The following is a 26,200-nucleotide window of genomic DNA, read 5'->3' as shown; positions in this document are numbered from 1 at the left end:
TGCAAACTTCAACTACTGAGCTCACATGAAGCAACAACTGAAGCCTGGGCGCCTCGAGTCCATGCTCCGCAACGAGAGGCACAGCAATAAGCCCACTCACTGCAACTAGAGAAGCCTGTACATCATCAAAGACCCAGGGCAACCAGAATAAATAAAATAAATCCAAAATAAATAAATAAATCCGGAGTTACCACCAAAGAAAGAGCCGTTTCTATTTAAACTTCTATGCTTCTATATGATGAAAGACCTGTCTGGGATTATGTTCACCAACTGCCAACCGTAATTCAGAGGATTTGGGAGATGTTCTGCCATGCTTGCATCTTTTATAATAAACATTTCCTTTTATAAAAACAAGTCACTAAATAGATAGCCAACACAAATTTGCTGTATGGCTCAGGAAACTCAAACAGGTGCTCTGTATCAACCTAGAGGGGTGCGATGGGGAGATGGGAGGGAGGTTCAAAAGAGAGGGGATATATGTATACCTCTGGCCAATTCATATTGAGCTTTGACAGAAAACAACAAAATTCTGTAAAGCACTTAATTATCCTTCAGTAAAAGATAAAATTTAAAGTCATTTTAAAAAACTCATCTATCAAAACAATTTAAGACCTTGATTAAATATTGCAAAATGGTATCTACCATCTATAATCTTAGTAAATAGATCTTGGCCATATTACTTTCCAAACTATTTGAAATATTTCAGAGGGTTCGCAGATGGCTTAGTGGTGAGGATTCTAGGCTTTCACTGCCAGGGACCCAGGGTTTAATCCCTAGTCAGGGAACTGAGATCCCACAAGCTGTGTGGCCAAAGTAAGACTATAAAAAATAACTCATCAAACAAAATATGACATGGCCAACTGAAAATAGAAAATTATCAGGAAGTCCTTTAACTTCAGCTTTAAAAACTACCCTAGTATTCATAATCTCATTGTTGGTTTGAGGCCAAAACAAAGACTGATCAGAAGTGACTTGAGAATCATCTAAGAAAAATACCCAAAGAAAATATGCCTCCTGGTGGCGATGGTAATAACTTTTCTGCTTCTGTACTACACCTCTCTGTACTTTTCTAAAATTATGTATTATGTTGTTTAATTGCTAAGTCGTGCCCAACTCTTTTGCCACCCCATGGCCTATCACCCGCCAGGATCCTCTGTGCAGGGAACTTCCCGGGCAAGAATACTGGAGCAGGTTGCCATATCCTTCTGGGTATCTTCCTGACCCAGGGATTGAACCCTAGTCTCCTGCATTGGCAGGCAGATTCTTTACCACTGAGCCACCAGGGAAGCCCATACAATATGGAAAAGATGTTATGTCAATGTTGTTTTAAAGCAGGACGAGGCCTATTTGTTCGACCCCGAAGCCAAGACAAAGCAATGCCTGCCATGCAGTTCGTTCGGTGAAAGACTGTACTGTCCGTGCATGGTTCTCGCGTCTGGCCACTAGCGGGGATCAGCCTCGACACTGGAAATGCAACAGCAGCCCAGGCAGGGAGTCGAGCCTGGGTGCTCTTGTCTCCTGCTAAACCACTCAACAGACACACTTTTGGTCAAAACTAGTAAACTTTATTTAAAGTTCAAAAAATAAAATAACAGACAAGAGGCAGCTTTCGCTTTGTTCTTCCCGAGGATCAGATGTGACGACCTAGAGCTGGACCTACCCCTAAGAAGTGAAAATACCCTTTATCCCCAGTCAAGCCACAGCGAGGATGTTTGATCTGGGGACAGGCCTGGGGTAGTGGGGCAGGAAGGAGACCACCACAGAGTGTCAGTGGGTTCTGAGATAGCACAAGTAGAGAACAAAACAAAAGCCCCAGCAGAAGTGGGCCTGGAGCCTCAACAGGGGACGGTCACAAGGAGCTATGTACAAGGGAGCCAGACTGGGGCTGTAACCCACAGGGGAGCAGAGCGGCAGGGTACCTCGAGGCCGCCCTCCACCTAGCCAGGTGCCACTGCACACAGCTCACCCTCAGTTCTCATCATCACTGTCATCCGGGCTGATGGCTGGACTGGTGAGGCTATAAGTGGGGCTGGTGGGCGAGTAGCCAGGGGAGGTGGGCGAGTAAGTAGAGCCTTTTGGGGAGGTGGGGGAGTAGGTGGGGCTGGTGGGCGAGTACTTGGGGGAGGTGGGAGAGTAGGTGGGGCTAGTGGGTGAATACTTGGGGGAGGTTGGGGTGTAGACAGGAGAGGTTGGTGAGTAAGTAGGCGATGTGGGTGAGTATTTTGGGGTGGTGGGTGAGTAGGTAGGGCTGGTAGGTGAGTACTTGGGGGAGGTGGGTGAATATTTGGGGCTGGTAGGTGAGTACTTGGGGGAGGTGGGGGTGTACTCTGGTGAGCTGGGGCTATAGGAAGGACTGGTTGGGGTGTACTTTGGCGAAGTCGGGCTGTAGCTGGGCGAGCTGGGGCTATAGCTGGGCGAGCTGGGGGTGTAGGTGGGAGACTGTGGTGTGTATCGTGGGCTTGAAGGAGAGTAGCTTGGCGAGGTTGGGGAGTAGCTGGGTGAAGTTGGAGAGTAGCTTGGAGAGGTTGGGCTGTAGTTGGGGCTTGTTGGTGTGTAGTTGGGACTGGTAGGTGAGTAGCTCGGTGACGTTGGGCTATAGCTGGGTGATGTCGGGGTATAATTGGGACTGGTTGGAGAATAGTTAGGACTGGTGGGTGAGTAACTTGGAGAAGTTGGAGAGTAGCTTGGCGATGTTGGTGAATAGCTTGGAGATGTCGGTGAGTAGCTGGGCGAAGTGGGCGAGTAGCTGGGCGAGGTGGGCGAGTAGCTGGGCGAGGTGGGCGAGTAGCTGGGAGAGGTGGGCGAGTAGCTGGGAGAGGTGGGCGAGTAGCTGGGTGATGTGGGTGAGTAGCTAGGTGATGTGGGAGAGTAGCTTGGGGAAGTGGGCGAGTAGCTGGGAGACGTGGGTGAATAGCTGGGAGAAGTGGGTGAGTAGCTGGGAGAGGTCGGGGAGTAGCTGGGTGACGTGGGGCTGTAGTTGGGGCTGGTTGGAGAGTAGGATGGAGAAGTAGGGGAGTAGGAAGGGGAAGTGGGGGAGTAAGAGGGACTCTGGGGTGTGTAGCCTCCAGGGGAGCGGGGCTCATAGGCAGGTGATGTCGGGGAGTAGCTGGGAGACATGGCACCCCCTGTGGGAGAGAAGCAGAAGAGGTGTTAAGTGATGAGAGATTCATCCAGAAGCCAAGGCCAAGGAGAAAATGAACTTGGCTTTAACAGACAAGGACCACTCACCTGGTGAGGGGATATACGGGCTTGAGGGGCCTGGGGAGCCCGGGGAGCCTGGTGTGGGAGACCAGGCCGGGGAATAGCCAGGGCTGAACCCGCTGGCGTCTGAGGCAGCACTGGGAGAGAAGCCTGCTGCTCCCGGGGTCATCCCACTCCCTGCAAAGAGAGAGACGTTTGTTAAAACCAGAGCGGGAGCCCCACACCTTCCCAGAGCTCCAGGGCCCCCAGCACCCCACATGGGAACCCCTCACGAGCCCAGCCCATCCACCCTCTGAACCACCCAGAGGGCTGTCTTTCCAGGCGGCCACTCACCAACACTGGGAGACCAGGCACCGTAGGCTGGGGTTGCACCCTGGTTCCAGGGTGTCATGGCTGGAGAAATTCCTCCCATGGGACTGGGGGCCGAGCCGAAGAACATGCCGGTGGCTGCAGAGAGGCACGTGGTGACTCGTAAAGAAGAACACCCGGGGCCTGGCTGCCCTCCCACCCAAGGCCTCCCCGCTCCCACCTCCACCTCGCAGACCCTCATACTCACGTCCGGCAGCCCCCAGGCCTGGGATATTGGTGGGGATCTCCATGCCGTACTTGCACTTCTCTGCATCGAGCAGGAGGTCAAAACAGCCGGTGCCAGCTGGAGCCAGCTGGCCCAGCATGATGTTCTCGGACACCCCCTTCATGGGGTCACTCTCTCCGTGCGCAGCTGCTTCCATGAGCACGTCCACCTAAACCTCGGAAGAGGGGACACGCTGTCACACCCCACCCCCCACGTCCCACCCAACAGAGGAAAAACCGCACCAAGGCCCATCACTCAGCCAAGGAGGCCCTCCTCCCACAGCCAGCCCTCCTCCCCACCTACTCAGCACTTCTCTCCTACCGTTTCCTCAAAGGAGCACTTCATGAGAGGTCCAGTGTCCTGGCGGTTAACTCCATGGCGAGTGATGGCCATCAAGTGGCCACGACAGGTCATGGTATCACACAGGAGAGCCAAGTGCCGGTAATTGACGTAGGAGCCGTCGAAGGAGATGACGTGGTACAGCTCCCGCTCCAGGGCCTTCCGTACAGCCTCAATGCCCAGCACCTGGCGTGCAGATGCAGCGGAAGCCTCAAGACCCGCTAACTCTGCTCCCCACCCACTGCTCCCAGCACCCAGATCCAGTCAGGAGTCCATGAAGCCCAAATGCAAAAGTGGATTCAGGGATGAAACCACCAGATCAGAGAAATGCCCTGAAGGGCGAGCATGGACCACAACCACTGCCCGAGACCCAGGGGGTCCAGAGACGGCGGGGTACCGGCTTGCAGGGGCTCACCGTGAAGATCTCCACGATGTCGTTGGATGTGGTGCGCACAGGGTCCACATCCTTCTCACTCAGCACGCGCATCAGGCTCACACCGTCCGTCTCCAGGATCCACTCCTGCAGGGCCTTGAACTCCCCGTCCTCTGTGATGATGATCTTCTTCTTGTTGTCAGTCTGCGGCAAGTGCATGTACACCTGGCAAGGGGCAGAGCAGGCTCAGGCTGGGCGGGTGGCGGTGGCAGGAGGGTGCAGGGGTGGACCTGCAGTGGGCATGGCCGGCTGACCTTGCTGATCTGCTCTATGCCCTGCAGGGTCATGTCCGTCAGCATGTTGGACTCGATGCAGCGCAGGAAGACGTCGTCGTCCATCTTGTCCACCACCTCTTCCTCCTGCAGCAGAAGCCGAGTCAGGCCTCTGAGAATCCTCCGGCTCCCCCGGCCTCACCCCGGACCACAGCCTGAGCTACAGAGCTGGGCCTGGCCCAGACCTACCTGCTTCCTTCCAATAAGGTTACTTTCTAACATGTTTTTACCATGGTATTTAAGGAAACCTCAGAGAAGACAGCTACACTCCTCCAGCCTGACACCATTCCCACCCCCTGGGCACTCCCAGGGCGGGAACCAAGCACATGGCGCCTCCACTCTCGTCCTGGTCCTTGTCGCACACCCACCACCCACCCACCAATGCCTTGACGTGTGACCCCATGGAACAGAGGTGTATAGTCCTTGCTCAAGACGCATCCACGTGTTATCCACTCTCTGCCAGTTCATATGAAGCTCTGAGCTTTTATGATTAAAAGCACCAGGCATCCACATCTGCCGAACAATGTTTCAGGAGCCATGCCCAGGAGTGAACTCACTGGTCGAGCATTTTCCTGGGTCTCGTTATAGGCACTGTTACCCCACCTTCCCAAGGATGCAGCCGTTCCTACTGTCTGACCTGCCCTCGGGGAGGAGACAGCCAGGTGACCAGGCTACGGGGACACCCCAACATCAACACCAGCTGTTTACCCATGTGGCGCTATTTCACATTGGATAGATTTTTTGCTGCTAGAACTTTTGAAAATCATTGTTAGCCACCCTCCATCTCCAGATGGTGTGGCTGGCACTCAGTGCTGCCTTCATTTTAATTTCCATGGTCAGGAACCAGATTTAATGGTTTCCCGTGTCTGACACAAAGTTTCTGCCTGGGTCCCCTTTACCTCTTGCATCTTGTTTTCATCACTGTTCATGATGCGGATCCGGAGCACCAGCTTCTCTGCGTTATCATCGTTAAAGATGCAGTTCAAGTCGTCACCGAAGCCTGAGGAGAGTGAGCGAGGCAGACGACAGCTGTAGGGCTATGGCCACTTGCGGTGCCCACAGTGCTCCCCAGCGGGCTCTCCTCTGGCTTCCCCCTCCTCACAGAACCCTTCTAGAAGGAGGGTGGGGAAAGCATGAGGAGGAAAAGGCACCGCAGAAGGGACCTGGAACAGAGGTGCCCTGGGGAAGTAGAACCAGTGCCTGGAAGTTGATGGGTACGGGCGGCGTGTCTGGGATGAGAGCGCAGGGACAGGATGGAGAGCGAGGGGAGCCCGGACAGGACTTCCTGGCCTCACCAGCATTGATCTTTTCCGCAATCTGCTCCATGGTCAGCTTCCGGTCAGTCATGTGCTTCCGGTCCAGCTCCACCCGCAAAAGCCAAGGGGAGATTCGGGCCACATCAAAGTCAGGCATCTCATAGTAGACATTCACCCACTCCTGATCCTCGGCCACCACTGTGCTCTGGGGGTTAGGGTCATAGTAGATGGCCGTGTTGGCGGTCACCTTCCTCAATGTTGTGTGTTCCAAGCGGCACAGAATATCCTGGAGGAAAGAGGGATTCTTGACATTCAGGTGGCTCCGAAGGCCTCTTCAAACCCCTCTGGAGAGAGAATTCCACACCCTCATTGAAAGGAAGGGGTCCCCTCCTCCTCCCACCCCGAAACTCATTACCCAAGTCCCACCTTGGCTCTCTCTGCATCTCGAGCAGACTGGCCCAGCAGGAAGACCGTAAGTGAGGGGGTCTTTGGCTTCTTGGAAATGTTGATGAGCTCCTTAAGTCGGGGCACACCCAGAGTCACGTTCTTGGCGGACACACCAGCATAGTGGAAGGTGTTCAAGGTCATCTGGGTGGCAGGTTCTCCGAGGGACTGTGCAGCCAGAGCTCCCACCATTTCCCCCGGATGGGCCTGGGGATGATGGGGAGAAAGAAGAGCTGCTCTCAGAAGAGCAAATCCGCCTGCCTACCCCACTCTACCACCCCCGGTGAATAGGAGTGAGGTGCTGTCAGGGCTGGACAGAAGCATTTGGAAAAGGGAGAGACTTAAAGATCAGAGTCTATTTGATCATCCCCTTCCTCAGACAGCATTTCCATTTACATACACCATTCAGTGGCCAATGGGCTGCACACCCAGGAAAAGGGACTATGCCATCTAAAACCTTCGTTTTTATCAAGTGAATATTTACCTCACAATTAGCATGCAGTGCTTATCGAAACTGTGAGGTAAATATTCACTTGATAACAGTCTTCTAATCACATACCATAAATGATAATCTTTTAATTGGAATCATATAGTATGTAGCCTTTTCAAACAGGCTTTCTTCTTTAGTAATACTATTCTTTAAAGTTGATCACAGTCTTTTACGGCTTGACAGCTCATTACTTTATCACAAAATAATATGCTCTTGTCTTGTTTATTCTTCATCAATGGAGGCACATTTAGGTTGTTTCCATTGCTTGGCTACTATGAATAAACTGCTGTGAACACCTGCAACAGGTTTTAGTGTGGACACATGCTTCTTGGGGTTGCTCCTAGGAATAAAATTGCTGGGTCAGATGGTAACTCTATGTTTAAACTCTAGAGAAACTGCCAGACGTTTTCCAAAGCAGTTGCAACACCCCTCCAGAAATGTACGAGAGCTCCAATTTCTCCACCACCCTCACCAACACTTTACTTTTTCTTTCAGTCATCCTGCGAACATGAAGTAGAATCTCACTGTGGTTCTGAGTTGCATTTCCCTGATGACTGATCATGTTGAGCATCTTTTATGCATTTACCTCTTCAAGGCTCAGCAGCTACCTCTGCAACATGGAACTAACACTAACAACCCCTCCTCTATGAGGGTCGTCTTAAGACTCCTGAGAAATACAGGAATAAAGCCCCCAACACAGGACCTGGTTCACAGCAGTGTCTCAATGAAGGAGAACTCTATCAGGCAGCTGTGGGCAGAGGTGGGAGGTTCTCACAGCCCAGAGAAGTCAACAGGTCAAAAGAGAGAATTGAGGCTGGGGTGAGGAGTACAGGACTCACAATGGCTTGGTTGAACTTGGACTCGATCTCTCCAAGCAGCCAGTCGAAAGCCTCTCCACTGAGCCGGAATTCCTCGGCCATGCGGCGAGAACACAGTGTGGACCGCAGGTGGATGTTAAAGAGCAAGGTGGCGTTCTCCTGGGCCTGCCGGCTCAGGGGGTCATCCCCATTCACAATCACCAGCTTCTTGCTCAACTCCTTGACGCCTGGGGGCCAAGCAAGAGATAAAGAGCTTGTAGACTAGGACTTGCCAGCAGAGCCTGGCCTGGTGGCTCCATGGCAGCTACTCACCCTCTACCACCTTGATGGGGTGCAGGTCAGAGGGAAGGCGAGGGTTGATGTGGAAGATCTTCTGAGCGTTCCAGATCATGCGCAGAAGGTTGCAGGGGAGGACAACCTAGGGCAGGAGGGCAGGGAGGCAGGATCTCAAGTCAGGGCCAGCTGTGCAGGGCCAGCCCCTCTCCAGCCCAGCCCTTCGTGCCCACACGCACCTTGCTGTCACCAGTTGGGAAGATGACTCTGAGCACCTCCCGGTCCTCTCGCATCCGCTCAAATTCTCGTTCTAGCTCATTCTGAATGTGTGCGTTGCTCAGCACATCCTTCACTAGGTCTTCCTGCAGGGTGCGCCGCAGGGCCCTCTCATTGGTGTAATCAAAGCGGAACCTGCAGGTGGCAGGGGTGGAATCAAGGTGAAGATCCCAGCCAGAACAGGGTGTGACTCCTCCTATGGGCCGGGCTGTGAAGAATCTTGGGAGGGAAACGAGATCCAAAGCCAAGGTCCTCTAGCAGCCCTGAGCATGTGCCCGCCCTCTAGGCTTGCTCTGTACCAACACCAGGCCCCGAAGTCTCAGCTCTCTGTCCACCCTCTCCCATCACGTGGCTGCTGCCACAGAGGTGGGGAAGGAGCATGATAAGGTTAAGGGTTCACTGCAAGACACCGTCCAGGTGATCTCACCTTGGGGGGTTTCGGGGGGAGACAGGGACTCCTACAACCCTGGCCCTGAGCCCCAGGGGCAACAACCACCCGCCAGCAGCCTCCTCACTTCTTCTCAAAAGCCTTGTTGGAAGGCTTGAGGGTGGCCAGATTCTGGAACTCGACACTCTCGCCCGCCAGGCCATCCTCGCCATAGCGCAGCTGCACCACCTGATTGATGGAGTTGCGCACGGTGGCGTCGTACTTCACCATCACCGACTCCATGGACTTTATCAGCCGCCGCTGGATGTACCCTAGGAGCAGAGAATCAACTGAGGGGCCCAGAGCAAGAACAGGAGCCTCTCTACCTTAGGAAGAGTGCTGCTGGCCACTCTGGTGCTCAAGGGAGCCAGCTGGTGGCCCCTCAGGGAAAGCCATGCCCACCACCACCAGATGCAACCAGGGCCCAGTAGAGACCCCGAGGAACCATCCCCACGTGACTGGTCAGGAGCAGAGAGCCTCAGGCTCCATCCCCATGACATGGAATGCCCCAGCACAGCCAGGTCTGCTTAACTCTTGACCTTCAGTCTCTGTTCTTTCCAGAGAGGCCAAAATGCCTTCCCTGGAGACTGAAGACTTCAGCCTGAGAACCCCACTCAAACCCCCAAGGCTTTCTCCGCCTGGGCTCCTCCCTGCGACTGGCTGGTGGTTGGGGCCTCACCAGTCTCAGCAGTCTTGACAGCTGTGTCGATCAGCCCCTCACGGCCCCCCATGGCATGGAAGAAGAACTCAGTGGGTGTGAGGCCGGCCAGGTAGGAGTTCTCCACAAAGCCTCGGCTCTCAGGCCCATAGTCATCTTTGATGAAGTGAGGCAGGGTCCGGTGCTTGAATCCAAATGGGATCCGCTTGCCCTCCACGTTCTGCTGCCCGACGACAGCAATGACCTGGGGGACAGAAAAGCTGGGCTGCATCCCCTCCCTTGAGTTTCTCCACGCATCGCCCTAACAGCACACCCCTCCATTCCTCCTCCCACCTCCAAGGGACCCTCTGCTGGAAAAAAGGCTCCTCACCTGGGAGATGTTGATCTTGGAACCTTTGGCCCCAGACACGACCATAGACTTAAAGTTGTTGTATTCAGACAGTGATTTCTGGGCAGAAGAGCCGGTCTTGTCTCGGGCATCGTTGAGAATGCGGTTCACCTGGTTCTCAAATGTCTGCCGCAGGGTGTTCCCTGGCGTGGGCTCCAGCTCATTGTTATGTGCCTTCTCAATGACCTGGTGCAAAGAAGGAGACGCAACTCTCAGGGGGACATTGACCTCTGCTGGTCCCTGTCCCTCCCAGCCCCGTGTCCCTGTCATTCCTCCTCAGTTCAAAGCCACTGGGAGGCCCTGGTTCAGCCTCTACCCAGCCTCCGCTCTCACCTCTATTACATCCTGCTTGGCCTTCTTAATCGTGTTCTGAATGTCTTGGTAAGTCTTAGAATCAGCGATGGAGTCCCCAATGCCAATGGTATGACCTGGAAATGAGGAGAAGCATCAGCAACACCTTCTTTGGGTTCCCAAGAAACATGAGACGGACTCACAGCCAAGAGCATAGATGGAGGGAACCAAAGCCAAGGAGGGAAGAGAAGGGGAGGGGAGAAGAAAAGTCAGCAGTGAGAGGGACAGGATTTGTGGACAGAACTCGGTGGAGCCCTAGACTTGCCCTCAATGAGGAGCCAGTTGTTGATGACAGTCTGAATGTTGGAGTAGAAGAGGCGAGTGATGTCGTGACCCATCTCAAGGTAAGAGATGTGGACCAGGGAGCCGGCCGACGTGCCCAAAGACTTCTTACACAGGATGCCCATGATCAGCTCGCCATTCTCCACCACCACCTGCAGAGAGAGCACCGTTCACGGCCCCTGCTGGTGCTCCCGGGTCTGAAGCCCTGCCCGTTGCATCAGGAAGCCAGGCCCCACCTTAGTGTCCCCGGGAGAGATGTGCTTGTAAGGGCCACTGTCCTCATCGTCGGGGTGGGTGCTATGGGTGCGGATACAGTTGATGTGGCCGGGTATGATGAGGGAGAAGATCTGCTTCCCCGTCCACAGGGGCCGGGGCTTCAGGATGGCTGGCTGTGGGACCTTCCCATCCCACGTGGACAGGAACATCAGAAGGTTCATCACCTCCCCCTGGGAGGAAAAGAATGAGAGAGACAGAAGTCAGAACTGCAGGCGTCCACGCTTGTGAATGCCAGGGGAGGCCTCCCTGCCAAAGGAGGAAAGCCAAATTTCAGAGGCAAAAAGTGGCAAAGAAGTCTCTGCCAAACTTTCACTGAAAAAATTCGCGGTGATAGTTCAAAATTTCAGAGTCTTTTCTTTAAACAGTAACTACAAACTACTTTTAATAATTAGAAAATAAAGACAAAAGAAAAAGAAATAGAACTTTAACAAAGTCTTATTTCTCTCTTTGCCTTTACTTTCCAGAGGATATCTGAAATTACACGACATTTTAAGGAACTAAACATGGAGCTAAGGCAATACACTGTTTTTGGCCTTGATCTTTGCTAAGCCCGTTTCCTTCCATTGTCTCACATACAGGTCTGCTGCTGCTGCTGCTAAGTCGCTTCAGTCATGTACGACTCTGTGCGACCCCATAGACAGCAGCCCACCAGGCTCCCCGGTTACTGGGATTCTCCAGGCAAGAACTCTGGAGTGGGTTGTCATTTTCTTCTCCAATGCATGAAAGTGAAAAGTGAAAGTGAAGTCGCTCAGTCGTGTCCGACTCTTAGTGATCCCATGGACTGCAGCCTACCAAGCTCCTCCATCCATGGGATTTTCCAGGCAAGAGTACTGGAGTAGGGTGCCATTGCCTTCTCCACACATACAGGACACTGCATAGCAAATCAGCAGGTCACTGCCCTTCCCCCGTCATTGCTGTGCTGGGCCCTGCCCACCCAGGTCAGGTTCTCCACACCTCCACCTGTCCCAGATCACACACCCGCTCCAGGAAGACATCCCTCTTGGTGAATTTGCGCACAGCAGTCAATGTGTCCTGCACAATGCCCATGACCGGACGATTGCTCTGGGGGGTGACAATCATGCGTGGCACCATGGCCAGCTCCTGGATCTCAGCCCGCGTCTCCAGGGACTGTGGCAGGTGCAAGTTCATCTCATCCCCGTCGAAGTCGGCATTGTATGGCGTTGTCACGCTACAGTGAAAGAGGACGGTGAGTCGGGGAGATGCTCCAGTGAAACCCAGGGAGCAGCCCAGACCCACCACCTCACTCAGCAGGCGGACGGACCTAAGATTCAAGCGAAAAGTGGACCAGGGCAGGATGCGAACCCGATGACCCATCATGGACATTTTGTGCAAAGTTGGCTGCCGGTTGAAGATAACAATGTCCCCATCACACATGTGCCGTTCCACCTGGGGAGGTGAGAGGCGGGAGAAACCTCAGTCAAGGAGGAGTGCTAAGAGTGAAGTCACAGTGGCCTGAGATACTCGAGACAGGCGCGCTGTGGTGTCATTTCACTTAAAATGCTTACTAAGCACCTGCTCTGGGCCAGGTCCTAGGCCAGATTCCAGGTTATCAGAGAAAACGAAGACATGGTACCCAAACCTTAGGGAAGTCCGCTGGGGGACAAAACCTCAAGGTGCTCTGACCATGAAACCTTTTGCTCCAGGCACCCCGCACTCCCACCCCCGCCAATCTCCCTTTCCTGCCATGTGTCCCTCATGCTACTCGTGGGTTTTTATGACCCCCACCCTCACTGCCAATGCCAGCAGCTGGCAGCTACAAGCTTGCCTAGGATAGCAGGAGCCTTTTTAAAAGACACAGATTCTAATAAACAGGATAGCCTCAGCTGCCCCATTCCAGCCGGACCCCCAGCCTGTTACATGCCTTGTAGCCAGTCTGCAGGTGAAGGTCACTGGGCTTGGGGTGGAAACGCAGGTCAATGCGATCACCGTTGTCCCGGATGATGTACTTGGCTCCCGGGTACTGGCTGTTCCCCCTGCGCACTAGTTCCTGAAGTCTAGGGAGAGAAGTGGAATGAATAAATCACTCTCCAAAGAGCCCTGTCGTCACTCCTCCCCCAAGGCTACAAATGGCGCTTGAATGTCTCAACTTCAAAGCTCTCTCGAAGCTAGGAGAGCACCGCTGCCTTCCTGGCCCCTCCAGGCAGGACTTCTGAACTGAGCACACCTGTCAATGTTGAAGGGGGTGACGATCTCCGCAAAGGTCATGTTAGCGGCAATGGAGCGTGGCACGCCGACCTGGTCAATGGAGAGGTTGGGGTCGGGGGTAATGACAGTGCGGGCTGAGAAGTCCACACGCTTGCCCATCAAGTTCCCACGCACACGGCCTTCCTTCCCCTTCAATCGCTGCTTCAGGGACTTGAGGGGACGCCCAGACTTCTGCATGGCCTGTAAGGAGACAAAGGGCGGGGGGCACCCCGGCATTCAGCACTGGCCCCCACCCTGACCCCCTCCCCTTTCTCCCAGGCTCTAGGCGCGGGGACCCTGCTGACTCACACGAGGCAAGCCAGGCAGCTCATTGTCCACCATGGTGGCCACGTGGAACTGGAGGAGCTTCACGTCCTCGGCGATGACATGGGCAGCTGCGCCGTTCTGCTCATTGCGCCGAAGCTGATTGTTGATCTTGACAATGTCGGCCAGTTTGTGGGTCAGGTCGTCCTAAGGCAGAAGTCAGCACTGTCACCGTCCAGCTACCCTGCACATGCCAGCATACAGCGTCTCTCACCCCTGTCCCCTACCACCACCCTGGGTGGCAGCTCTGGGCTCTCGGCTCACAGATCCAGAGCACCGTGATGGGCTTTAACCTGCTTAAGGGGCTCACTAAAGGTCATACAGCCAGCAAGCGGCAGGTGTCTTCACACCAGGATGATCTGTCTGGCACCCCGCACACCTTCCCCACCCCACCCCCACACACACCTTTGCCCAGATATCCAGCCTAGCTATGAAGTAGGGCCCCACAGCTGCTGACCTGGTTGCGGGCAGAGCCCTGCATCACGACAGCGGGCCGCACGGAGAGCGGGGGCACGGGCAGCACAGTGACGATCATCCACTCAGGCCGGGCGTAGCGCGGCTCCATGCCCAGGACAAAGCACTCCTCGTCGGAGATGCGCTTGAAGATCTCATGCACCCGCTCGGGGCTCAACAGGATCTTCTTCTCTTGAGAGTCCTCATTGACATGCTTCCATTCTGCGTATAGCTCCAGGCCGGAGCGCCGGATCCGGGGCTGGTACCGACCGCAGCCACCGTGGCCCTACCAAAGGGACAGAGAGGCCATCAGAGCCCAGAGGGTGGGTTTGCCAGTCCCTCACTCTTCTGTGACCTTCAGGTCCTGACGCTTCTGCTGCCTTCTCCCTTCCCCTCTCCAAGACCACCCTGCCCTCGCCCGCTCCCAACAGTCTGGGCAGCCCCAGCTACCTTTTCTTTGGTCAAATCTTCATCGCCCTCAGGCTGCTCCACACCAAACTTGTTGTCCATCTCCTCCCCGCCCTCGCAGATGTTTTTGCCCTTGCAGAGATCATAGACGTGTGTGAGCCGCTTCTTGGGCTGCCCCTTGGACTTAGCCAAAATGTCCTTGATCTTCGGGTTGTTCTAGGAACAGAGCAGACAGAGTGGGGTCAGTTGGGGCTGCTCCCCTGCCTCCCCACCACCCCGCAGCAACCCTTCCCCCTGGCCAGAGCCTGTCTCCCACTCACAGAGTCCACAAGCAACTTGGAGCAGAAGAAGCAGACACAGCGCAAAACTTTCATGGTCTTGACCAGGAAGCCAACGTGGAACACAGGCTTGGCCAGCTCAATGTGGCCAAAGTGGCCAGGACACTCTGTCATGTTTCCTGTGGGAAAACACACGCGACATGTTCCTTCCAGCGCTCACCTCAGAGACCAGGTCTCTAGGCTTCCACGCTCAGCCCCAGTTCTCTGTGAGGCAAGCCTCTCCCTCCCTCCAGGGTCCACGCCAGACGCCCCGCCGCTCACCTGCACAGGTTTGGCAGCGGCCCGTTCTCTCAATCACCCCCTGCCTCGGATCCATCAGCCCACCGAGCTTGGGGCGGCCTCCCTCCGTCGTCTCTGGGTATTTGATGCCGCCCTCTGTCACAGACATTCGCTTCTGTGGAAAAGAAAGGCCCGTACTAAACTGAATCCCTACTTTTCAGATTTCATGGCTGGTGAGCTCTATACCGAGGCCTCAAAGGACCCTCAACTACTTACAAAAGAGCTGAGCAGGTTTAGCTTGGAGTGAGAGGAGTGGGAGGTCAGTGTGTGTGATATTTGATTCTGAAAATGCCAAAGTCAAATACCACAAGTCAGAAGCTCATTCCAGTCACCTTCTGAGTGAGACAGGGCATGCAGACCAGTGTGTGGGCAGCTCTGGGCTCCACACACACTATTCATTCCTCTGGGTTGAATTCTAGGCCACTGTCATCCATAGAATTTAACCGCAAAAGAAATAAAGCTGCTTCAAAGGGGGAAAGAATAGGGAAAAAAATCAATGCATTGTTTCTTTCCCAAAGCTGAAACCAAGGCCAGAATTGGGGTCCCTAGCAGGAACTTCCCCGTATGACCACCCACACCTTGACAGCCCAGGTATGCTGCCCCAAGACATGCCTTGTCAACTCTAACCTCACCTCCTAAAGTTAGGCACTCTTTGCCTATATCCTTGTCACCTCCTCTTTCTCAAGGGCTTGGACCAGCCTGAACCCCTTCTACATTCAGACATTTTAGGATAAGACAGAAGGAGGGGGCGCTAGAGCAAAGGGTTGGTGAAAACTGTCTGGAGCACAGAAAATTTTCAGGGTGAACCCTGGAGCCTCAAGAGATGGCTTGAGGGTTTTGGCCCTTGGTGAGAATCCTGGGGAAGGTACAGCCAGGACTCAACGGGACCAATTCAGTGGAGGAACAGGCGAGAAGGCAGAGCTCAGAAACAGGTACAACCTGAGAAGAGACTTCGGCTCTGAGCTGTTCAAGGAAACCCATGGCAACTTTTCACACCCTGAAAACCAGAAACTTTACAATTGGTTAAGCTCTGGTCCACTAAACTTCCACAGAGAAGAACTCAGAAGAATGTAATAAAAGCTTCTAGTTTGAGTGTCAACTTCGTGCCAGGCACTAAACATGCCTAATGTGCCGTGGCTGTCTAACCCTAACCAGGAACCTGCTGTTAGTGAATTCCTGCTCTTTGCCATGAGCAACCTGAGGCTATAAAGCGACTGCCCAAGGCTTCAATCTCAAGGAGCCAACAGGAGTCAAATCCGGCTCTGATTCCAGACCTGCTCATCAGCCTACGGTACCGCAGCGGAAACAGGCAGTTAGACTCCAGGACACCCAGAGCACGATTCACCACAGCCAAGACAACCTAAACGCTCACCAACGGATGAATGGCTAAAGATGATGTGATACGTACATACAATGGAATATTACTAAGTTATGAAAAACGAAATAATGCCACTTGCAGTAACATGAATAGACCTAAAGATAATCGTATCAAGTGAGGTCAGGCAAACACAGAAAGACAAATACCATATGACATCACTCATACGTGGGATCTAAAATATGATACAGGGACTTCCCTGGCAGTCCAGTGGTTAAGAATTCACCTTCCAATGCAGGGATCACGGGTTCGATCCCTGGTTGGGAAACTAAGATCCCACATGCTGCCGGGCAGCTAAGCCCGTGCACGGCAACAAAGACCAAAAAGTAATAATTAAAAGACTCAGCTCAGGCACTGCTTCTTCCAGAAAGCCTTTACACAGCCTCCCCAGGCAGACTGGTGCCCCTCCCATGCTTCCACACCCCTCCATCACTGCACATCTCATAACACAATGAAGTTATCTGTTGGGGTTTGTCTTCCTCATAGATTCTAAGCATCTCTTGGGCAGGTAGCATTCCTCTATTCTCCTGGATCATGTGAAACTGAACTAAACTGCTTAGGACCCTCCACTGCAGGGAAGTGCCCTCAAAGAACTTGAAAAGAGAAAGGCTGTTCCCTTATAGTTAAACCAATGATCCTCTCATAATGAAATCTGATTAGCCACTGCTGGGTAGTGGTCTACAGATACAGGGCTAAGAGGTTCTAAACATCCACAATGCTCATCCAGATGACCTGATGAAACCTCAAGGAGACAGGTCCTGTGCTGACTAAATTCACGAAGCCAGACCCCATCAGCTGCATCGTGTCTCATGAGACACACAACAGAAGAGTCTGCTTGCCTTGAATGAAACACAACGAAGCAGGAGCTGGCCTGAATCTGGCTTCCAGAGGTCACTAGAGACAGACCTAAAGGAAATCACACTCAAGGCTTTTCACGTCCCTCTGCTCCAAGTCCACGCTCACCAAACCAGCCACCTTCTAAAGACTCCCTCTGCTCCCAGGCATTGAAAGGGGACCAGAGGCTGTCCTGGAATGTTCTGGAGTAACCCCTCTACCTAAGTTATATTTTGGATTACACACAAAAGACTTCAGCCCCCAATCCTTCATCTATCGGTTTGCACTGCCCATATGGTAAAGGTTTGACTTCCAAGGGCTCAACACTTCTGCTCCAACTACAATAGATTTCTCAAAATTCCTTTTCTTCACATGCTCTCCTTTCCAGCAAACTTATTTTCAAGGGCCAGTTCAAATGTCACCTCTTTAGAGAGCATTCTCAACTCTTTCTAGCCTTATCTACACCCCAGCAAAGTTCTCAGCCCAACGTTAATTACTTGTTTACACATCTGTCTCTCCCACTGGACTGTAATCCTTAAGGGCAAGGATCACGTTTCGTTTAGTAAAAGAACCAGCACAAGGTAGGGGCTCAGTGAACACCTGCTGCATGGGTTTTTCCAGGCAAGAGTGCTGGAGTGGGTTGCCATTTCCTTCTCCAGGGGATGTTCCTGACCCAGGGATTGAACCCGGGTCTCCTGCATTACAGGCAGACGCTTTAACCTCTGAGCCACCGGGAAGCCCTTGGCAACAACAGCCCAAACCTTCCTCAAACAGAAAAGACTGCTGTGTCTTACAGTCAGCCTAAGAGCCCTCTCTATTTCAACACATACACTACTGTCAAGACGTCTGGAAAACATTTTACCTTTTATACTATCTGAGCCCCAAGAGGCTTCTCCAGGCCTAAGTGGAACTTTGTTATTCCCTCTAACACGAAGCATGATATAAATGGTAAGCCAGTAAGCCTTGCAGATGAAAATCAGTCTTGCAAAAGCCTATACACCAGAGATGATGCCTGTGAAATTTTGTGAACAGCCTTCCATGCTTTTTAAAAATTGCAAATATATTCCCATTCTTCCACAAACGGAGCCTCATTGTGCATACTGTTGAGGAACCTTTTCCTTTCTCCAGATTCCTAAACTTTAGCCGTTCACAATGCCCTTACTGCCTCACTACCTGTCACAGCCAAAAGAGATCCACTTGTTAAATACCCGGATCCAAACAACCTAGTAATGATTTACATGAGAGCAGCTTAACAGCCCTTTGAAAAAACAATACACAAAAACTGAGACAAATTTTAATGTATTAAAATAACATTTTTATTTATAAAATAACAATTTGATGTTATTGGTTTTGTTATGTGGTTATCCAGAATAACCACAATTACTTATGACACCTGTTGCGCACGGCGCTTCTCAAATCTTAGAATCAGATACCAGTATTATCTCTGGTTCCACACTGATTCTTGCCCAGTATTTAGCAACTGCTAAAACCCCAGCTTCACAGATATGACGTCATCGAAAGGGATCTGGCGCCATCTAATGCTGAAAGGGAGAAGGCAATGGCAAGCCACTCCAGTGCTCTTGCCTGAAAAATCCCACGGATGGAGGAGCCTGGTAGGCTGCAATCCCCGGGGCTGCTAAGACTGGGACATGACTGAGCGACTTCACTTTCACTTTTCACTTCCATGCATTGGAGGAGGAAACGGCAACCCACTCCAGTGTTCTTGCCTGGAGAATCCCAGGGACAGAGGAGCCTGGTAGGCTGCCGTCTATGGGGTCGCACAGAGTCGAACACGACTGAAGTGACTTAGCAGCAATGCTGAAAAGAAAGTTCCCCAATCGAGTGGTTCCCAAGGCATCAGGCAGATGAGCTCTGCTTCTCCTAAAATTTAAAAATCTCCCACTGGATCCCTGTGGGTGCTGCGGTGCCTCAGGAGTTTGCAAATAGGGAGTCAGGGGACTTAACCTATTAAGAGAGTCTTATTCTATTATAATAAACCCTGTTTTGTTAAATAGAATTCCTAGTAGCAAATACTTACGTGACTTAGAATTTCAAACAGTATCATTTACAAACAATGTTGCAGTAAAAATCCTTCTATGTGTATTTTTATGTACCTGTCCAACTATTCCTTCACCCATTTATTCGAGTAACTTTTACTACATGCCTATTATGTGCCAGGCACTATTTGAGATGCTGGAGGAAGAGAGGGGAATAACAAAGTTCTACATGAAATTTACATTCTATTCAGGAAGTAAGAAACAAAAACACTAATCCTTTCAAGTACTGACCAGTAGGAAGTAGAATAAAGTCAAGACTGGGGGTTAGAGAATGCAAAAAGATGCTACTTAAATAGGGCGGTTGGGGAACAGCGGCTAAGGATAGGACATCCGAGCAGAAAACATACTGATACTGACACAGAGGAACAGACCCGCAGAGGTCTGAGCAATGCTTTTCTAAGCAGCAGGAACAGTGAATAATAAAATCCCTGAGGCAGGAATGAGCTCCTAGTTCTGGATCAACCAGCAGGTCAGGGACGTTAAGAGCAAAAAGGAGATTGGGAATGAGATGAAGAGGTCAGCAGGAGTCAGAAAGCACAGGACCTCACAGAACAGAGTAAGCAGTCTGGATCCTTTGAAGAGAATTCCATGCAGGGGAGAGATGCCATGAAAAGATCTCTCTAGCTGCTCTGCAAACTCTAACAGAAACAACTAGGGTCTGGGACTACCGTGGCACCCCATGGGAAAGACGATGGTGGGGTGAACCATGGTGGCTGAGCCAGTCATAAATGACTGGATTCCACCACATTTTAAAAGGCAGAACCAACAGACTGGCGGACAGACAGAGCAGAGGTTGGGAGAAAGGGAAGAGTCAAAAAGATGGCTTTGGGGTTAAGGGCAGGAGCCTCTGGATGCACTGTGGAGCCCTCCCTTGCTTGCTGAACCAGGCAAGGCTGGGGGAGGGGCATACTTGAGGAGAGACATTAATAGTCTTTTCTTTAAGGATAAATTTTTAGAAGTGCAGCCCTGGGCCAAATAATATGCATATTAAACAATCCACACTGTCAGACTGTCCTCCAAGAAGGTTATACACCAAGCTATCCCTACCAAAAATTGTGTAAGCATGCCTATTTCCTAGTGCTTTTGTCAACAGGGAAGAATCAGGTAAGAAAAAAAAGTTTGTGTTTAACTTGCACTTTTTATTAGTAAGTTGAATATTTCTATTGGCCATTTGTCCTACTTCTATGCACTGCCTATTCGTAACCTTGATCCTTTTATCCAGATTTGTGCCTTCCTGATTTCTAAGTGTTCCTTATACATTAAGGAACCTAACCTCATCCGTCACGTTGCAAATACAGTTTCCCAATCTGTTTTTCAGCTGTTCACGGTGTCGCTGACAAACAGAAGTGGCTCTTATTTTTTCAGTTTGCCTTGCTCTTCTTTGTAGATAAAATGCTTAGCTGGGTGTCTATCACATAACAGGCACTCAATAAAATTTACCCATAATTCACTCATTCCTACTAAGGGTTTTCCCCCTGGTATCAACCCCCAAAAGCTGTCTATACTTTTTGAGTGCTTTATAGTTTTGCTTTTTAGACGTCAACCTCACTCCATCTGGAATTTATTGTGTGTGGTCTGAGTTCAGGACATTCTAATTCCTGGCACAGCTTTCCTATAGCTGAGCCCCTGCCTCTAGCAAAATTGTCTCCATCCACAGAGCTATTCAATTCCATTCTTTCCAGCTCACTGGCTTCCTCCAGTTCATTCCACAAATGAGTCTGATTCACCCATAGCCCTCCCTACCTGGTCCCTCCGGCTTCCACTTAGTCTTCCTCCCCAGTCAGTTCTTCATAGAACAATCAAACCAGTCATTGTTTTTAAATGTAAATTTGATATCACTCTCCTGCTTATAAATTCTCCAATAGCTTCCTACTGAATACAGAATGAAATCTGGATTCTTCACCATGATTTACAATATCCCACCTGGCCTGCCCCACCTCATGCGTCTCCAGCAATGGTTTAGTAACACTCTCCTTCTCACCACTAAACCCCAGCCACCCTGGTCACTTTTCAGCTTCCAGGGCACACCCTCCCTCAGGCCCTTTGCACTTACTCTTTCTTCTGCCTGAAAAGCTCTTGTCCAAGAACCTATGGCCTAGGAGACTGGCTGCTTCTCATTATTCAGGTAATGTCATCCCAGGCCTTTCCAGACCCTGACACCACCCCATCTAAAGAAGCCTCACTTCATTCACCATCCATCGCGTAACACCGTTTCACTTTATTCAAGGCACTTGCCCTTAACAGAATTATCTTGTTCATTTATTTGTGTTTATTGTCTGTTTTCCCTGCCCCTTCTCAAAGTGCTCTAGATTCTAGAAGACAGGGTCCTCGTCTTTTTCAGTTCTGTATCCCCAGCATCTGTTCTGCCTATTACGTAGCAACTACTCAGTTAACATTTGTAGCAGGGGGAGGGAAAAATATTGGGGGCTCGACTTCTCATCCAAACTTGTAAAGGCCTCTTAGCATTCGTGTCATCTCATTTAACGTTGGTGACTGTGGTGTGGAGCCTATCACCCCCCTTCTCTCCCTCCTGCTCACCCTCCAACCCCTCCTGTTGCCAAGGCCCCCAGCTCGGACACAGCACTAAACTTGCTGACCCCCTAGGAAAATTTAACTCTGGCTAGCCGAGGCTGGACCCAGCACTGCCTTGGCGCCACTAACCCTTCCGGTCCCCTTGGGCAAGAGAAGTGCCAAGTTTCCACGGTTATCGTCAAGCCCCGCCCGCGATGCGGGAGGGAGGAGCAGTGGGAGGGCAGAGCCGCTTACCAGTTCATCCGGACTGAGGACTCCGAACTGCACTCTCTTGATGGTGCGCAGCGGGCATGCGCTGTCCCCGGAGGGGGGGCCACCCCCGTGCATCGCGGAGGCAGGCGCGCTGCGCAGGCGCAAACCTCAGTACAAAAAGCCTGCGCCGCCTCCACCTAGGCGCTCAGACCCCGTCCGGGCGGCCGCCGGGAAGGACCTCCCCGAGTTGGGAGGAAAAAGCCGGAGGAGGGAAAGGTGGGGGAGGGAAGGAGGCGGGGAAACGAAAAGGAGTGAAAGGAGCTCCCCTCCGCCTTTGCGGAGATTTTTTCCGTCTCCCAAAAAGAAAAAAAAGAGGAAGGGAAAGGAAAAGGTTTCGGGGGAAGAAGAAGAAAAAGGGAAACGAATAAATAAGTAACCGGGCTCCTGAACGGCAGAGGTTACGGCAGTTTGTCTCTCCCCCTTCCGGGAGCCGCCTTCTTCTCCAACCGTCCCGGCCGCGCTCTCGGCGCTTCTGAGGAGAGAACTGGCCGAATGACGCCTTTTATAGATTCGCCCCAGCTTCCCCCGCCCCTTCCTTTCCCGCCCTCCTTTGCGCTACGGGGCCGCCTACGCCGGCGTGCATGGGGCGCGCGCTCGAGTCGTTTTCGTCGCTTCTCAGCTCCCTGGCTGGGTGACCTTTTGAAACGACGATGGGGAAGGGAACTTTTTTACCCCACCGCCTCCCTTCGTTACTCCCTCCAGCACCAAGGTTTAAGGTTTACAGATTCGAGGGTAAATATAGGCCAGTTTTATTCTAGTTTGGCTTGCGGTTTCATCTTTAGCTAAAGTTTCTTATTAATATAACCCCCCACGCTGGAAAATGGTCTGTTCTGAGACTCGGTAATGAAGGAGGCGGGGCCCGTCGGATCCTCCCAAGTGGCTTCCCGGAGTGGGGGAGCGCGGGGGCCATTCTTGGTCATGAATATGCAGTAATCGCTCTGAATATGCAAGAACAGATCAAGATGGCGAGGCCGGTTGCTGTCCGGAAGTAGCTGATAGCTGTCGAGCGGCCTCCTGGGACGGGTGGGCATCTCCTGGCCTCTAGTGGGGCGCTGTATGGAGAAGGCGCTGTATGTATCCAGAAGGTTCTGGATTCGCGACCTGAGCCGCTCAGAGGCCTCAGCTCAGCGGCTTGCTCCGGAAGGACGTTGGCCACCGCCGTCCGGGAGAGAGCACGGGACCGCGACAATCCAAGAAAAGCAGATTAACAACTGGGCGGGACACAGAAGTCCTGAGGCACTAGGGGTCAAGGCATCTGAACATTAGGAAATCCTCCCCCTTCTAGAATATTTCAAAAATAAGATGGGGCGGAGGGTGCGGGGATCCCAGGGGATTCTCCAAGCCGGGGAAAAGGGGGGAGAAGGACTTCCACTGTCCTTCCAAAGCAGAGATGACACCAACTGCACAGCCACATTCAGAGTGATCCTTGTTTGATGTCAATATCACGTCACCACCCCAAGGTGGGGAGGCATAACCACGAGAAAGGGAAACTATCGCTCAGGGAAAGAAAAGCACTCTCCCTTCCCCCAGCGCAGCTGCTTGCTCCGTTTGCCTGAAAGCCCCAAGCACTCCAGCCCCAAAGCTCCTCTCTGCTGCCCAGGGAAAAATCCTCTCCGCGGTTCATGGCCTGCCTGCCTCAGCCCCTTCCTTGGGCCTGCTCCTCAGACCTCCCTTCAAGCCCCAGCCTAGACTCCAAATACGTTGGTCTCCAGGCTTATTCCAAGACTTCTCAGCAGTCCCTCTCCACCAAGTCCCCAAGTCATCCTTGACTCGAAGGGGTGTCCCTCTCCTACAGCAGTTCTTTCCTAGTCACTTGTTCTCCCATGTTTGTATTCCAGTTTTTCCTTCTTTTTACCCAGCCCCCCACCCCACCCCCAGGCTCTCAAGTTGGATCTCACTCCTCCACCTGCCCTTCCCTCTCACAGCTGAGGTTCTGGGCAGTGATAATGGCAATGCTGCCCAAAACGACCCCTGCCCCCATGATGTCAGAAGGTGCCACGGTCTCATAGAGCACATAGTATTGCAGCATCAAGGCCACCACCACCTCAGAGTGCAGGACGGCACACACCAGGGCGGGGTGGGCCTTAGTGACCGCATAACTCACACACACAAAGGAGACCAGGGCAAGGATCCCCACTGCCCCCACACAGCTCCAACTCAGAGGATCCTTGGGCAGCACAGGGGTCTGCAGCATAAAGAGGCCTGGCACAGAGCCCACCAGCCCCACCAAACCAAACAGGAAGGCCACTGTTGGTAGGCAGGAGGGAAAGTCCAGGGAGCGATACACCAGGAGCCCCAGTGACAGTGCCAGGCCACCAAGGAAAGCAAGCACATAGCCTAGGGCAGTGTAGAGGCCCGTGGTCCCCTCCTGCAGGGTCCCTAGTCCAGGTCCCACAATAATGATGAGTCCCAGAGTGCTGCCCAACAAGCCACACCAGTCATAGCCGCTGAGACGCTGGCTCTCAAGGCAGAGGGCGAGGAGAGCAGAGCAGACTGTGGAAGAACCTTTGCGGACGGTGGCAGCGTTGCCGGCGGGCACCACCTGAACTGCACTGTAGGCACATCCGATGCTGAGGACGTTGAGCAGGGCGTGGAGGCAGGCCCGGCCCCGGACATCGGGAGGTCCTAAGAGGGGGTCACCACGAAGTTTAAGTAGCAGGGCAATGGGGAGGTGGAAGAGGCATCGACAGATGAGCAGCTCCAGCGAGGGAAAGTGGGAAGCCTGGTAAGCCATACGGGAGAAGGGGCCCACGAAGCCAGCAGGTAGGCCCCCACCCAGCAGGGCCACGAGCAGGCCCTTGGTGGCATCGGAGGGCCGGCAGCGCTGGTGCGATGAGAGACTGGGCGGAGTGGAGGGCGGTGATGGCTGCGTGAAGTCAGGCAGGTTGAAGTAGGGGTGACTGCCAGCCTGTTAGGGAGAAAGGAGCTCGGGCATTAGGGCAGCCATAGCCCAGGGGACATGGGGCAGAGCACATGCTAGGCTGAGCTCTGGGACCCTGTGGGACAGTAGAGGGGCAGGCTGTCTTTCTGAGGAACTCTTGGGAGCTAGTCAGGGCCTAAAAGATGGATGAGGTGGTATAGTGTGGGCCTTGAGTTGCTAAAGTAGGAAGCGGGGAGTGAGCAGTCCTGGAGTATCTCAGGGTAAGTTGTTCCTGGGAGGAGAAAAAAAGGACCTAGGGATGCTCTGTCGATTTGAGGAAGGGGAGGCGGCCTCAGGTGCTGTGTGTCTGTGTGATGTCACAGGTTCCAGGGACATCTAGGAACACCATGATGAATTTCACTTGTGGGTGTCTAGGAAAGCTGGGCAGTCTCAGGGAAGGGGGGGAAAGGAAGCAGCCAGGAGCTACAGGGAAGGGGGTCCCTGCTCCCCTGCCCCCCACACTCACCATCTTTCCTTGGACTTCCTCCTCTCCTCCTGACTCAGGGACCCTGGGCCCTTCAGAGCTCCAGCCATTGTGACCTGGTTGGAGGGGTTCTTCCCTGGAACCCTCCTGAGGTGGGGGTGGAGGTTCTTCCCTGGAACCTCCCTCAGGTGGAAGTGGGCCAATTTTCTTGTTTCCAATTCTGCTTTATTTCTCTGTGACTCTAAAGTCTGTCTGGTTCCTTTTTTCCTCTTTTCAACCATGTCTGTGATGAGACGTCTTTGGTTTTTAGTTAATTTATTTGTCTTGCCCTGTTTCAGAAAGCTTTTATGGACAGCACCTCTGAGGGCCAGCTCCTGCATCTCCTGAGTTTTGAATTTTTGAACAGCAGGGAGGAGTCTTCGGGACAGTCCCTCTGGAGTTTGAGGAATGTGTTTCTTCTCTGTGTGCTTCCACCTGGTGTTGTTGGTGCTGTCCCCGGGAGGTCCACACCAAGGCCCCTGCATTTACGCAGAGTACATGGATGTGGTGTTTCAGTCCCTGGGAACAAAATAGCAAGCGGGTGTGTTCGTCTGCACTGGTAGTCATTTAGCTGTACCTGTTCTGTAGGTCTGGCGGGGGTCCCTGTGCATTTCTGGAGAGGGCGTGGGTGTGGGTGTTTTTCCAGGGCTGCCCCTGCGAGTATGTTGAGCTGGGTCTGCGGGTCCCACTGGGCCTGATTGTGAGCCTGCCACGTTGTGTGCCCGCGGAGAGGGTGTGCATGTTCTAGGCTGTGTGCACTACGGAGTGAAGCGCTGCAGGGGGGCGGGAGGGGAGGGTAAGCCCCTTCTCACAGAGTATAGTCAGGCCCGCAGCCCGGTTTGGTGCCCACTAGTCCGGCGGCCTTGCGTGGCCTCGGTCCCTTCCCAGGATCGGTCCGGGCGCAGGCCGTCGGGCGCGCTGGCGCCACAAGCCCGAGCCAGGAGCCTGGTGTCTGTGCCGGCTGCGCTGCGCCGGCCTCCTCTCAGCGGCAGCGGCGGCGGC

The 26,200-nt window shown here is 52.9% G+C and overlaps 2 protein-coding genes across 2 annotated transcripts; both read right to left on the bottom strand.

Moving 5' to 3' along the window:
* Positions 1–1,543: 1,543 nt before the first annotated feature.
* POLR2A (RNA polymerase II subunit A) lies at positions 1,544–22,289 on the bottom strand. The gene is made up of 29 exons (XM_069603368.1): positions 21,798–22,289; positions 14,748–14,880; positions 14,469–14,605; positions 14,191–14,364; positions 13,745–14,026; positions 13,273–13,434; positions 12,944–13,164; positions 12,641–12,773; positions 12,041–12,165; positions 11,737–11,947; positions 10,719–10,928; positions 10,466–10,634; positions 10,183–10,277; positions 9,832–10,035; positions 9,483–9,705; positions 8,892–9,075; positions 8,340–8,511; positions 8,140–8,245; positions 7,849–8,054; positions 6,502–6,726; positions 6,115–6,361; positions 5,719–5,819; positions 4,802–4,906; positions 4,530–4,712; positions 4,097–4,300; positions 3,758–3,944; positions 3,535–3,648; positions 3,229–3,378; positions 1,544–3,125 (listed from the first exon to the last, which is right to left on the bottom strand). Exons 1-29 carry the CDS (start codon positions 21,888–21,890, stop codon positions 1,969–1,971), a joined length of 5,913 nt encoding a protein of 1,970 aa, XP_069459469.1. The 5' UTR covers positions 21,891–22,289; the 3' UTR covers positions 1,544–1,968.
* A 939-nt stretch (positions 22,290–23,228) lies between these two features.
* SLC35G6 (solute carrier family 35 member G6) lies at positions 23,229–26,185 on the bottom strand. Its single transcript, XM_069542402.1, has 2 exons — positions 25,202–26,185; positions 23,229–24,723 (listed from the first exon to the last, which is right to left on the bottom strand). The coding sequence occupies exons 1-2, from the start codon at positions 25,202–25,204 to the stop codon at positions 23,710–23,712; spliced, it is 1,017 nt and encodes a 338-aa protein (XP_069398503.1). The 5' UTR covers positions 25,205–26,185; the 3' UTR covers positions 23,229–23,709.
* Positions 26,186–26,200: the final 15 nt, after the last annotated feature.

Source organism: Ovis canadensis, chromosome 11 (assembly GCF_042477335.2).
Source record: "Ovis canadensis isolate MfBH-ARS-UI-01 breed Bighorn chromosome 11, ARS-UI_OviCan_v2, whole genome shotgun sequence".
NCBI lineage: Eukaryota > Metazoa > Chordata > Mammalia > Artiodactyla > Bovidae > Ovis > Ovis canadensis.
Note: the sequence above shows the minus strand (reverse complement) of the source record. Positions and strands in the feature narration are given on the sequence as shown.

What these genes read in the sequence shown, in the direction of transcription:
- POLR2A (XM_069603368.1), bottom strand. Translation starts at nt 21,890, where the DNA reads ATGCACGGGGGTGGCCCCCCCTCCGGGGACAGCGCATGCCCGCTGCGC. An exon ending in TCTCTCCCGGGGACACTAAG is followed by an intron (nt 10,635 to 10,718) that starts GTGGGGCCTGGC and finishes CTCTCTCTGCAG; the next exon opens with GTGGTGGTGGAGAATGGCGA. An exon ending in AGTGCTCCTTTGAGGAAACG is followed by an intron (nt 3,945 to 4,096) that starts GTAGGAGAGAAG and finishes TCCGAGGTTTAG; the next exon opens with GTGGACGTGCTCATGGAAGC.